The sequence below is a fragment of the Emydura macquarii genome, unplaced genomic scaffold (assembly GCF_026122565.2).
Source record: "Emydura macquarii macquarii isolate MOO-44397 ecotype Brisbane River unplaced genomic scaffold, CSIRO-AGI_Emac_v2 contig_629, whole genome shotgun sequence".
Lineage (NCBI taxonomy): Eukaryota > Metazoa > Chordata > Testudines > Chelidae > Emydura > Emydura macquarii.
In genome coordinates, this window is record NW_027130766.1 from 7,621,556 (window position 1) to 7,635,580 (window position 14,025).

The 14,025-nt window shown below is 53.5% G+C and overlaps 1 protein-coding gene across 4 annotated transcripts in view; it reads right to left on the minus strand.

Moving 5' to 3' along the window:
• Window positions 1–5,710: 5,710 nt before the first annotated feature.
• Window positions 5,711–14,025, minus strand: part of MED24 (mediator complex subunit 24) — a 33,906-nt gene continuing 25,591 nt past the window's right edge. For 3 of the 4 annotated variants that reach the window (XM_067541245.1, XM_067541246.1, XM_067541244.1), the window contains exons 23-26: window positions 13,520–13,619; window positions 10,158–10,238; window positions 9,335–9,483; window positions 5,711–8,599 (exon numbers count right to left, since the gene is read on the minus strand). In XM_067541245.1, the coding sequence (XP_067397346.1) occupies window positions 8,483–8,599; window positions 9,335–9,483; window positions 10,158–10,238; window positions 13,520–13,619 (447 nt within the window). In that variant the 3' untranslated portion in view covers window positions 5,711–8,482. Of the gene's footprint in view, window positions 8,600–9,334; window positions 9,484–10,157; window positions 10,239–10,291; window positions 13,176–13,519; window positions 13,620–14,025 lie in introns of those variants that run through there. The other variant, XM_067541247.1, reaches the window with a different exon arrangement.

The following is a 14,025-nucleotide window of genomic DNA, read 5'->3' on the forward strand; positions in this document are numbered from 1 at the left end:
AGCAAGTCTGCCTTAGGAGGAGAGGTTAGAAACACTGGGCACGCTTAGTCTTAAGAAAAGCAGACTGGTGGGGGGTGATAGGCTGCAGATAAGTTCAGGGCTGTTACAAAGTGGATGGGGCTCAATTGTTCTCCATGCCCACTGAAGGTTGGCTAAGAAGTAACAGGCTTAATCTGCAGCATGGGAGATTTAGGTTCGCTGTTAGGAATGATTTCTGACTCGAAGGGCCGTTCAGCTCCGGAACAGGCTTCCAGAGGAGGCTGAGGGCTCCCCATCACTGGAGGTTTCTAAGACCAGGTTGGACAAGCTGCTGTCAGGGCTGGTCTAGGTTCACTTGGTCTCGCTCAGCACGCGGGGGCTGGATTTCACTGCTCGAGGCACCGTCCCGTCCGTTTCTATTATTTTAGTGAACGTCAGAGAAATACTGAGTCCAGCATGAGGCCGGACACATTTCTGCCAAAGGAATTCAGCCCTGTCAGGGTCCTGCATGACAACAGCATTTCCCACCCATTGCTGCTCTCTCTGCAAGCCTCCCACCAGCTCGTTAGCACAGCCAGTGCACAATGACCATGGGCACAGGCTGCCAGCAGGGTTTGAACCCAGGCCTGTCCGCCCCGTGGCACAGAACGCTACCAGCTGGGCTAAAGGAGTAACTCAGTGGGCAGGCAGCAATGGTGGGCTGGTGTCCTCTGCAAACCAGTCGTGGGCGGGGAGACAGAACACACGTTACAACTCCTCACCGCTCCTCCAACACGTGGCTCCTGAAACGCTTATTGGGAGGGACTGGGCCTAGTTTCACATAATGAAATGTACACAGGAACCCACCAGCCCGTTGTGGCCCCGCCTCCTCTCTCTTCTGCTGTCACTTTTGGTTTTGGCTCCGTCACGGGTTGGCGTGAGGCATGGGTGACTCCAACCCAGCACAAATTCCTCTTTCACTACTGCTGCGTGGGGATTTATTTCAGGCATGGGCCAGACTAGTCTGGTGGTAACAGACCCTCGCTCTTCCTCAGCTGATATCCAAGCACTTTAACTAAAGAGGTCGGGGTCATTAGCCCGATTTTACAGAGGGGTTGCCAGGTCCATCACTGACTTGCTGCATGGCCTGCGCGAAGTCACTTCAGTGCTCTAGGTCTTGCTTTCTCATGTTCACACACACACACAGGTTGCATGACTCTTGCCAACAAGCAGCCATCTTGTGCGGGCTCAGGTAACATGACATGTTAACCGTCCCCTCCCCAGGACAAGATCTGTTGCCTTCCAACATCTGGGACTATCGCTGGCATCTGGCCCCCAGGCCCATGTGCTAGTTTTCCTTACCACAAGTAACCCGAATCCCAATTCAGCAATGCCACAGGGCGATTTTGGTCCCATGGAAAATCCCCATGGACTGTGATTTTTGCCACAGAAAATCATTCCAGTCCCACGAAGGGCTCTCGACCTGGGCTGAAATAATTCCACACCCCCGTCTGGCAAAAGGCTGGTCACTCTCTCCCCAGGCCATCACTTTGACTGGGGTTAGCACTACTACGGGACGGGGGAGCCTCCCCAGAAGAGACAGGGATGGCCCGGACTCCCATGGAATTGCATCACTTTATGACGGCACTGAATCGAAGCTGATATCTCTTCCTCATTTCTGCTGCCAGGGTATTTTGTAGTTACGGTTCTCCCTCCTAATTCCCTGGATTACGTCAGTAGCTACTTCCCCAGCTACCAAACGCTTCCCCTCATCCCATGACATTGCCACAGCCTCTCCCAACCCACTCCTGGAGGTGTTAGGTGGGGGCATGACACGGGGAGTGAGGCAAGCGTCTCCATCATTCACTGCCTCATGAGCAAAGGGTTCCCCTTTTTTTTAAAAGCCCCCACCCCCCCTCGTAATTTTCCAAACCCAGTTCAGAGAACTGGAACATCCCTAGAAAGACAGCTAAACCCACCCCCCCACCACTGTGGCAAGCTGGGTTTCCCCAGTGACTATTTTCCACTACTCTGCCCAAAGTACTTTTGAAATGGCCCAAGCGCTGGGGTTCCCACCCCCATCGGCGGGGAGACAATCCCAGTCGAATCCATCTCGTTGCCTGGACAATATTGCTGATGTTCCTTTGACCACAGCTCTCTTGGGGCTGGTCCCACACACAAGCTTTAGGAGACAAAGGGATAACAAGGTCATTCATCCCCCGCCCGTCTCGCTTATCAGCATTTACAGGAAACCTGTTCTCCAAACCCTGCTCCCTTCCCGTAAGGCAAAGCCGGCTGCTTGACTTGAGGAAAGCCTGGCCTTGAGCTGCCAGGGCAGTCCCGCCTGGGGTTGCTGATGGCCGCCCTTCCAAAGCAGGGCAATTATTTACCAGCCTGCTCAAGGTTGGGCTGGTGGCAGGCTGCATGGCCTCGGGTTTGCTTTGCTGCAACGATGCCAGGTCATAAAGAGGCTACATATAAAGCTGCCACCCTCTGCCAATAGCCAAGGGCAAATGCTTGAGAGGAAGTCATAAAACCCACAATGGTAACTGCCGCCCGGCAACGAGACTTGATTGTTCCCCCCACGTCGTAAAAGGGGAGCAACAGGTCTCCTCCTTCTCCTGGTTTCTGCTTCTCAAGCCGTTCTGCTCAGCTATTCCACTCTAATTTAAAAGCTACTGAAGATAATCTCCTGCAGCAGGGAGTTGCACAAGTTCCTTCTGCATTACCCAAGAGCAGCGCCCATTATTCTTGTACCATGGGAAAAGCAAAGAGTAGCCGCCTGGGGGCCCTTCCTAGGGCCATTGGCTCAGTGTTCCTGCCCCCGCCCCCCAGGAATGAAGGTGCCACATGCCAATGAGCAATCTCACCCGCTGCATAGCTCTCTTGCCCACCTCTTCCCTTGCTACGTCAACCGGCAGTGTTGCTCAACTGCACCCATCCGACCAAGCCGCTTGAAAGCGGCCACTGGTGATTTACGACCCCCTTTATTGCTCCCCTCCCCCCCTTCTGAAAGCCCAGGGAAGAGTGAATTGCTCCAAGTTACATAATGATGTTACATCAGCACGGGGCTCGTTATCGCTGCTCGTTGCAGCAGCTTGGCAGAGACACAGGACAACAGCCCAGCCTTGTTGCTACACACAGTGGAGCTGGCTCAGCTGGGAAGGCTGCACCCCAATTCTCCCTTTATCTTTCTTCGTCAGCCATGGGCTCCCCTACCCGACACACTGTTTTCCCCTGCTTCGCACAATGACTGTGAGCTGGAGGCTGGGTCCACGCGGCAGCCAAACAGGAAGGAAATGCTAATCAAGCTTCTAGGACATGGTGCTCTCCTAGCCAGTCCCTCAGGGGACTAGAGAGAGTCTCATGGAAGCTCCTGAGCTGACTCTGCCGCCAGCCACGCTAACGGGCCAACGTGGAACCCAACTGCAGCTGATGGCAAGACGCCCAGTGGTTTCAAAGGAAACTTGACTGCAAAAGAAGTTGCACGGTTTTCCTAAGCACCAGCTCTACGCCTTGGGTTTAGAGGCAGGCAAATCTCCCATGGATTGGTGAATTCTCGGGGCACACGGCCTACTTGCTGCTCGGGCTCACGAGTGGTGACCAAGGCCAAAGCAAGCAGTGCTGGTTAGAAGCCCCTGGATCTCCACTCCCCGCAATCTCTCGGATCAGCCAGGCCGATCCCAAGGTGGGAATTTAATTTCCCATCCAGTGCTGTGTCAGGGGTTTGTTATGTTCCAGGCCGTTCTGCCTCAGCAACGGCTCACTGGCTGAATCAGCCCCATGCGTGATTCACGTGTGGTGTTCAACACGGAATCCCATCGGACATTTCCCAGCAGGAATTTCTCTGCTTCCTTTTCATGAAATTGCTTAGCGGTGAATCTGCTTTCTAGGCTTGGTGCATGGACCCAGCCACAGTAAGAGAGATTGGTCTGAATGGCAGCACAGGGCGTCCTTCCTTCGCAGCCATGCTACAATCCCACAGCTGCTGTGGACAGACTAGAATGACACATCCAGGCAATTCAGAGACTGCTAAAAGCACTGTCACCTGTGTCCGAAAGGCCAGACCTGGTTCGCTACAGCTGTGACCAGGAGCGGAGATCTTTAGGAAGAGAGCTTACGAGATTCAGGCCATGCCTTGTGTTAGCCCCTTGCTGCTCTGCCCACAGATGACAATGCTGGTAAACACCAGAAATGGCCCTTCTTTAGGGAGGAGTCTCCTGCTGCAAAGCCGCCACCCGTCTGACCAGCGAACGGCTGCAGAGGGCAAGGAGGAGTCCCCCCCCCCAACCTTCCCTCCCTGCTGTGTCACACTGCCCAGACATTTCCCCTCCCCACTCAACAAGCAGCGACTAGCCAGCTCCAGAGCCAGGCTAGCAGGCGGGAGGGGCCCGCCCTGCGTCCCGGTGCAATAAAGTGGGGCTGCTGGGTAAGGGCCAGTTACCGCAGCAGAGATGTGTACAAATGGGCCAGAGGGGAATCTGAGACGTTCCCACAGCCTAGAGAGCTGCCCCGATCCCAGCCATCAGTGGCTGCCCCAGTGCAAGTCCCAGGTGTAGACCAAGCTTGGCACAGTTTGCACCACACCCGTTTACTCCGGTTTCAAGCATGGTGGCTCCCTCTGTACTGAGGGTCTGCACCGGCTCAGCTGCACCCACAGCCCGCCCGCGCTGGCTGGAATCGGGCTGAGCGCCCCGGGCTGGGAGGGCCACACTTGAATGGGGGGGTCGGGGGAACACAGGAGAAGGGCAGCGAGCGGGGATGGCTCAGAGACAGGGAAGGGCCCACTCTGCCCAGGCAGCTCCCGCTTACACGGAGGACGGGACCCCGCTGGCCTCCTGGCTCTCTCATTGGCCTGCCTGCCCTGTCAATCAGGCTGACCTGGCACCATGGCCTCTCCCCACTGGCCCCGGGGGCTGTCCATCTCAGGGTCCCCGCCCTGTGGTGCTGAGAGGTGCTAGTCACCAGGGCCCGTCGGCACCGGCAAGGGGCCTTTTTAACGCCCGGCCCTGGGGCTTGCTCCGAGCGCGGCGGGGCGGGGCCGACCTGCGAGCTGCGTGGGCGCTTGCTGGGCTCACTCCTGCCCGCCCGTGTTGCGCAGGACGCGGGGCTGAGGGGCTCGTTAACGCTGGGGGTCACCGCGGCCAGGCCAGCAAGCCAGGCCGAGCCGGGCCACAGCAGCAGACCCCGAGGAGCAGGCCAGCGAGCCAGGCCGGGCCGAGCCCAGCCGGGACCGTCTGGGGTGAGTGAGCGGCGTGAGGGGGACCCCGGGCAGCGCCCAGCCCAGAGGCTGTGCAGGGCGGACGGGGAAGGGGGCCGTGACCCCGACGGGGGCGACGCTGGGGAGGGGGGCCCTGCCCCCTAGCTCCTGGGGACATGTGGGCACCACCAGCGCACGTCTGACTGCGGCGGCCCTGCAGCGCAGCCAGGGGCTGGGCCGTGTGAGAGAGAGACGGTGAGCTTCTCTTACCCCCCAGAGACGCTGGGGGTGCCCCCCGTGCCCGGGGTGGCGGGGGGTGTTTGCCTTTAACCTTTCCCATCTTTCCTTTATGTTTTTTTATTGGTGGCTGTTTAATACATGGTATTTGCTTTGAACCATGTGCATTGCTCAGTGGGTCAGGGAAACGTCCAGTGCAGAGAGAGCCCCCCAGGGTGGGGACACCCTAGCTCCTGCCTTAAGTGACCGGGACAAGGTTGGGGTTTGAGCCCCCCCAAGAATCCTGGGCCCAGCCCTGTCGAGGTTACAAGGACCCTGTCACACGAGAGCGGGAGGGGAGCCCTCGAGGGCAGGCAGGCCTCTGGGTAAAGGGAGTGGGAGCAAGACTCAGGTCCTTTCACTAGCCAGCCCCACCGGGGTAGTGTATGGGCCAGGAAAGTCCCCCCAAGAGCAGGACAATTCCCCCACTTCTACTTAGTCCAGGCAAATGACTTGCACAGAACCACAGCCTTGTCCTCGCTGCAGAACCGACAGGATAACGCTGTAACAAAAGGAACTTGCAGTTACTCGTACACATGATCTGATGGCTCACCACCTCAGCCACAGTCATCCTCCCTCCCTCCCAGGAATTTCCTCCTAGCTCACTCCAGCATCCCTGCCTGCCATTGTGATTCAGCTGGACCCTGACCCCGTATCTTACAGCAACACTGGACAGACAGTGGTTATCAGAAGCGCTCTCCCCATCCAGGCAGACGTTACACTTCAGAGAGCGCTGAGGGTTCCAAGTCCTTGGCAGAGCTGAGAGGAAGTGTTTATATATCCCTGGGAGCTGTAAGCAGGGTTGGAGACTGTAGTTCACCCAATGCACAGATCTAGGTCTCTCCTTAGGGAGGTATTTTTATTTTAAAAATCAATCTTATAAGAGTCCTGAACCCCAGCTCTGAAAGCAACAGGAATGTATAAAGCATAAATCCGTTAGGCACAAGGAGTCCAAAGGGAATTACAGACATTACAGATTGAAATAATGCTGCATCTGGCAGTAAGGCTGCTACCTCTGAGGCAGAATGTGGGGCAAGACTTCAGCAAAGGTAAGAATCCTTTCTTCTTACAAGCAATGTTGGTTTTCCTCTGGTTGGGGAAGACAAGCTACAGGTTCCCTTACATTAAGATTGCATTAAATCATTCCACCCAGCTTTCCCGTCTCAATGCATTCCACTGAGAGAGGGGAATGGGCAGGTTTTAGGCTGGCTTCACGAACTGCTGGAAAAAGGAGACAAGGCCCCAGCACAATAATGCTGCATTATAGGAAGGAGGAGAAAACCACCAGGCTGAATTGAGCAAGAAGGAGCATCTGAAAGTTGTAGGTAGCACTCACTTTTCGGTTTACTGTATCTCAGAACTGCCAGTTCCTTCATCTATTGTTGAGATAGAGGAGAAATGCCACAGAAAGATCTGCTCTTGGGGGTTTACTGTAGGCTTATTCCCAAGCCCAGGAGAAGGATCATTAAACATGCTACAAGTCAATCGCAGCACACGACAGGCATCTTACAGGGTTAGAAACACACGGGCCAGCAGGTGGGCAAGCGGAGGGGACCGAGCGTTTCGACCTATGAAGGCAGGAGGGCAAATTCCCTGCTGAAATACCCCAATGGTGTCACATGGGATGAACCATCATCGCCCACGGACTTGAACTCAGAAGCGAGTTTGGTTCATCTCTGCCCAGGCAATCAGCGAGGGTGTGTACTGCAGAGCACCGCAGTGAGATCTGGATTGACTGGCAGCACCTGCTCAGGACAGGCCTGGGACAGGGACTACAGCAGGTCAGCTGGAGAGGCATCAGCAGAGCTGTGTGGGGGAAGCTGGCCACACAGATAGCTGGCTCCGAGCCATCGTATTATGTGCTGTCTTCCACATGCACTAAATGTCACCTCTCCCACCTGCAACAGAAGTGCCTGGTCTCCAGTACACTCCATATGTTGCACTGCCCTCCCATGCACTGGTCTAGCTGTTTATCTTAGGAAAATTAAGAGATGGCAAATCCAGCAAGAAGTCCCCATCCAGAATTGTATTCCCACAGGAATCCGTGCACTCCCCGCCGCCAGCCCCTCCCAGCTGCGCATGGGTAGGAGCTAATCAGAACAGGAGGGAAGCATGAATTGGGTGCTGCAATGTTTTGTCTGCAGAGCAATGGGGGCTGCAACGTTTGACTTCAGAGACTCCCTGAGACACCCCAGCCAGCAGATAATCATGCCAGATAAGGGATATAGAAGAAATCACCACAACACCCCTCTACACCTCTTTTTATCTAGCAAAAACAGTTACACATCCCCTGTAGATTTAAAAATAGCACTTCAGAAACCGCTGGGATCTGTAACTTGCAACAGGAAGCACCTTTGCTACAGACAAGATGCTTTTCAGTTGGATGTTCGGAGATGAAGGCCCATGACACTTCTGTTTCAGAGTCACCGGTCCATGGATGAAGCGGATCCAGCTGCTCCCCCTGCAGGCAGGAAGGTGTCAAGTAGCTATGGGGTCCCTGGAGCCATTCTTGAGCTCCAGTTCCTGGGTGCAGGATGTTTTGCTCATCAAGGGGCCATGACACCTCCAGGACCCAGTCACAACTCCACAGACCCAACAGCAAGTGGAGAAATATACCAGCTACTGGGTGCCAAGGGAAACCGTTAGTCTCTTGAGACGTCATGTCTTGGCACAAAGGCTGTTAGGAAAGTCATGATCATCTGAGCTTTATGATGATAAAAAATGAGGTCATAAAATATTAGAAAAAAGATCCAAGCAACAGCCAAACAGCGTTTGGCATCATGAACCACAATCCCATGTGAACTGGCGATAACGGTACCTCTAACACGCCTAGTGCTGGGGAAAGCTGCTTCTCCAGCCACCCAGGCTGCTCTGGGAACGAGGCACCGCTAGGACTCAGGGTCGGCTCCATATCAACGGCGTCCCCCTGGCACGGGGAATGGGCAGGATCCACGCAGCTAGAGACGATCCATTGTCAGCTTTTGCTAGCATCCCCGAGTGTCTGTCCTGCCTTCCCCTCACCCAGCATAGCCGAAGGGGAAGCCGTGTTCACAAAGCAGCAATGGCCTTGGCAGCGACCCGGCGACCCAGGGGTAAGCTGAGATCTGTGATGGCCAGGACAATTTTGGGACTGGACATGGTGGATACTTTCACCAGCTCTGACACCTGCCCGGAGAGAGAGAGAAGGAGAAAAAAGATGACTGAAAGCAGCGTCGGTCTAGAGAGAGGGCTTAGAATAGCACATGTACCAAAGCTATCAGCATGCAGGTCACCTGAGCCAGACGGTGAGGCACAGGGCAGACTAAAAAAGGGAGCTGACCTGCTGCCAGCGGGTTAAGATACAGGAACCTCTGCCCAAATATAACCTCGCTGCAACCGAAGAGGCTGCTCCTGGGTGCCAGCAAATCAGGTATTCATGATAAGAGCAATGATTTGCCTACATCCAGAGACTCCCATCAGAAGATCTCAAAGCACTTTGTGCCGCCAGGTAGGGATTAACCCTGATGTACATGAAGGGAAACTGAGGCACAGGAGAGGTCACGCTAGGTGCCAAAGGTCACACAATACGTCAGCAGTAAAGCCAAGAACAGAACCCAGATCTCCTGACTCCCAGGCTCATGCTTTAAACCGTCTTTGCCCCAGGACTGAGCTGCTGTAGCAATTTATCCTCGGTCAGACCAAGGCCAAGGATACTGGTCACTGCCCCTGCCCTTATAACTGGCTTCCAGAGACAGTTAAATGCTAACGATCAGGTCTCACCTGCCTTAATAGCCCTCCCCCTCTGAGATCGCCGGAAGTTCCACGCCACAGCAGTGCCAGGACCAGGCACCGCAGAGTGAGTCTGCCACATGGGGGCTGGGTCAGAGATCTCACTGGGAGCTGTCGCGGAGCAGGACTCACCATTGTGAAGGGCATGAATTGCAGGACGCTCCCGCGGCTGCCCTGCTCCAAGCAGTCCACACACTCCTCCATGAACCACTGGACAAACTGGGTGTGCGTGCCGGCCGTCTTGGCTCCCAGGATAGAGGAGATCAGCAGGAAGAGGTTCGCTGGGGAGGAAGGGAGACAGGCAGGTATTTGTGGCCTCAGGACCAGATCAGATCAGGAATGGCAAAGGGCTGGGTGGTGCCTTCAGCCCCGAGAGCAGAGGTCATCTCTCCGCTCGTTAGCCCTCTAGCTGGGGGCAGGCCCAGGGCTGCCATGCTGGGAACTGGGGTCTCCTTTCAAAGGGCTGGTGGTGGCTGGAGGGATCAGTGCTCCATGCTCACCCGCTCATGGGCACTAGCTGCCCCAGGGCACCTGAGTCTGCCAGGCCGCTCAAGAGGAGTCGGGAAGCAAAAGCGATACTGGGTCATTCACCACCAGAAGCAGCTGCATCAGAAGGGCTTTAAAGCAGCAAATGTACCAGACCACTGCGTTAGGAAGACCAGGCACCTTCTGCCACTGCCAGCGGGAAGGGAGTCACGCGGGGTGGGAGGGACGCAAGCCAGTTCCACACCGAGGGGAATCAAAGGAAGCCGTGACTATAAAAGCAAAGCCAATTCAGAAAGGCATCTCCCAGGGGACCCCTGGTGCGCCACAGCACATCAGGGGTGATTACACCTTCCTCCGCTGCCACAGGAGCTGCAGGCAGGATCCCACCTGACAGGCCAATGCCAGGTTCCTGTACAGTCCACGCAACCCTCCTGATCCAGGCTGGGGAACAGCTCCTGCTGGGACTCACCTAGTACTCTGTTGAGAGGGTCCCTCATACTGACGGTGTGAAGCTGGGAGGCGGACAGTGAGCTGCTCATTGACCGATCTGCTGCAGAGTAGAACACACCACGGTCAGGGTGACAGCTGGAATCACCCAGCCATGCAAGGCTCCACAGACCACCTGCCTTCAACCACAGCTGCCGACTCAATAGAGGGAGTGGTTCATTCAACCCCTGGCAAGATCTGGGACCACTTCCCCCTCCTAATCTTAACCCAGCCAGTACCACTGTGAAAGCCAAGCCAGATAGGCACACCCCCGCCCGGAGAGACAGCAGAGAACTCTGATGGGTTGCTCCTCCTCTACAGAGCCCATCTGGGGGTGTCCTTCACTTTGCCACTCGAGGGCTATCACTCCACCCTCAATAAGATGCCCTTCCCAAGCCCTCCCATTTTTTCTCTAATACAGTGATACTCGGACCTCAGGGGTTCAGGAGCCAAATTAGTGATCAGCATTCCCCAAAAGTGGTGTGAATTCATTAGTAAAGGAAACATAGTACTGTAAAGGTGTGACAGGAGAAATACACATACACACATACACACACAGACACAAATAATTATTCTCACAGCAAATAAGCTAATAACTTAGTGCAAGATGATGAACAACATAGTAAAACCATCCTGACTGGTTAATAATTTAATCTCAGAGTGTTTCAATAACATGCAGGAGGCCCATTAAAGAGCCTCAGTGTGGGTATCGCTGCTCTTAACACAACCAAATCCAGGAAGTTCCTATCCAGGGTTCCCAGCCTTCAGGTGTGTTTGAATCTGGGGCTTTGCTTTGGTCCATCAGGCAAAAAGGTGAGGTCTAAGGTTCGAACCCAGAGCCAAAGCTGGCTCCACATGTGAGGTATTAAGATTGTTTCTGAACACAACACAGGTGGATTTGATTTGCACGTTAGTCCATTCCAATGCTGGGGTGGGAGAAAAATGGTTTCTGCCCCCACACTGGAAATTCAGATCCGCAACACCTCCTCTCCCCCCTTTGTTTGCAACACACTGGATTTCCCACATTTGCCCATTGGTTCCTACTGTTAATGTTACTTGCAGGCCAGTCTGATTTACTACAGGGTTTTAGGCCTTTTGGGATGGGACTAGAAATGCCACTGATAATTTTTGGATGTGTCACTGTTGCACAAGTCCAGATGCTTATGGTGCTTTCTGAAAGCCAGCAGGGCTGGTAAAGCTTCCCAGGGTCTATTACAAAGATGTACCCATCTTCATTTCCCCAGCAATCCACGTCTGGTTTGGTTTTAATAATGGCTCTAAGCCAATACTCAGTAAAATCATGACTGCCATAAAGCAGTAGAATATTTATATAGTGCCTTTCATGCCAAAATACTTGACAAAATGAACTGATACACACATTGTTCTTACGGTGCATATCACAGTGTGCGAAATGCAGCCAGCTTTGGGGTGGAACACGGCAGCTAAATAACAGCCTCAGAACGACACTGCTTGACAGGGTAGGGTGTTACTGATCACTTACTTCAATGTCATTACTGGGTCAGGTGGGTTCATAGACATGTTGAGCTAGAAAGGACTGTGAGAAGTCATCAAGTCCAGCCACTGCGCTGAGGCAGGACCAAGTGAACCTAGACCAACCCTGACAGCTGTTTGTTCACAACCTCCCGTGGAAGCCTGTTCCAGCCCCTAACTGCCCTCTTCTTTAGGAGGCAGAATTCTATTAAGAGAGTTGAAGTTTGAGCAAGACACCAGAGTTAACAGTGCAACTCTTGGGAAAAGGATCACAGTATCTAGAATAGCAAAAGCAGGCAGGACCTCAGGTTTACATCTCAGCCAAAAGATGGCTCATTCGACACCAGAGAGCACCCGAGTGCTACCTGTTCAGTGCTGGGTCCCCAACCTTACTTCCTACCCCAGCTTACATTTCCCTGGAGGTCTCGCATCCAGTACTGATTAGGCCTAATTCTGCTTAGCTTCTGACATCACACAGGGTCAGACAGGTAGGATTGCTTGAGAGTTATGGATAAATTCAGGAAGCAGGATTTCCAGATCACTGCTCTGTCACAGCAAACAAAAAAATTTCTAAATTTCACTGAAGAGGGGAGAAGAAAAAGGCCCACTTAAAGGAAGTCCAGGAAAGACGGTGAAATAAGGGGAAACCGCACGGAAGGCCATGTGTTTAAACAGCAATACAATCATCAGAAACCCAGGTTTAAAGGCCATATGCTGAAAGCAAACTAATCAACAGCTGAAGAGTTCAAAGCAAAATTTGCAAGGGCATCTCTGATTCACTTCAGACATATCTGAGCAAGCATATTTCTGACCTGTCACATCCTGCTCTATATTACACACACCCCTTCGCCCTGGAGGGGCCAAGAGCCAGAATGTGTTTCCTGTTGCATCTTTCACAACCATTATTCATTCATACACAGAAATTATATAATGTTACATTAAAAGAGGCTTACCGGGAATTCTTAAAATTAGCTGAATTTTGCTTCTCTAATATATGAAATGGCAGCGTGAAATTCCACACATTCACATTGTTACCTGAGAGGTATCAGTAATGTCAACTCCAGCCAGCACTAGTTCTGCTGGAGCACGGGTTGAGGGTCTCTGATGCTGACAGAGCGCTCTCCTGCCCTTACACAAAGGGCAAAAGTGATGAAGATTTAATCAAAGATTTCCTTGTTCCCAAGTATGTGTGAGGCATAGGAGTTCAACAGGTGTTAAGAAGCAAGGCAACCTTACTAAAGCTTGTCCCCACTCACATCCTTCATGCCTCATAAGGAAACAAACCAAGTCACAACCATCCTTTACTCCTGCATCTCACTTTATGCTTCAAGTCAAACAGTCAAAACCTTCATTAGTAAAGTCTATAAAACCTTCCTCAACTCGCCTCATCTAGCCAAACTGGGGTTACAGCGTATCCGCAGGCAGTTGATTATGGCTTTCTGCAATTCACCTCCTAGGATGTTGTGCAGTATTTGCTGATCACTGTTAAACAGGTGGCTGCATTTCACTGCTGGGCACAGAGATTGCTGTCAGCACACAGGTAATCAAACTACACAGAAAACCTGAATCCATAAGGTGCCGAGCACCCGCAATGCCCAGCCACACCAGCTGCACAGATGCAGGAACGAGAGGAATGCTTTGCATTTAGACAGCAGTTGACCCATTCAAATATCAAGCAATTAACCTCTGAGGCATGTGGGCCACTGCTAACATCCCCAGAAGCAGCAGAGGAAATGAAGTGGATGGCCTGAAGCCACATCTCATCAGTGGCAGAGTCAGGAACAGAACCAGGGTCTCCTGATCCCCAGAGCCCCACCCTGCCTCTGGGATGCTCTTTGCCACAATGTCACTTACTTGGGCTGGACAGAACATTGGCATCTTCCTCGTTGGAGCTCAGCAGCCGCATAAGCTTGGAGGGCTGAGTGTCGTCCAGTGGGAACAGACTAATGTAATCCTGGGGGGAAGCAGAAGATTCAGGCCCGTCCACCCCTCTGGCATGGCTGGTCTGGGGTTCACTGCACCACCCGCAGCATCAGGCCTCACAGCCGCATTCCTCCCTGTGGACTGGGCGCAGCGCGACGGGATGAAATGAAGTACAGGGCGTGTGGCCAGGAGGTGATTTTAACACGCAGCTCGCCCGGCACCAATCAGAGGCGTGGTCTAGCCCAATGTGGCGCGATGACCGCACACTTGCATGCACATGTGCGAACACGGTCAAGAGAAAAAATGTCACCAGCCAGCCCCAAAGTATCCCCACAAGGCAGCCAGCCCTGGATTAGACAGCTGGCTCTCTTTACAGCAACCTGTCTTCCAGCCCATCCTGAGTGGCTGCTTAGGATGGGTTTCACCAGACACACACT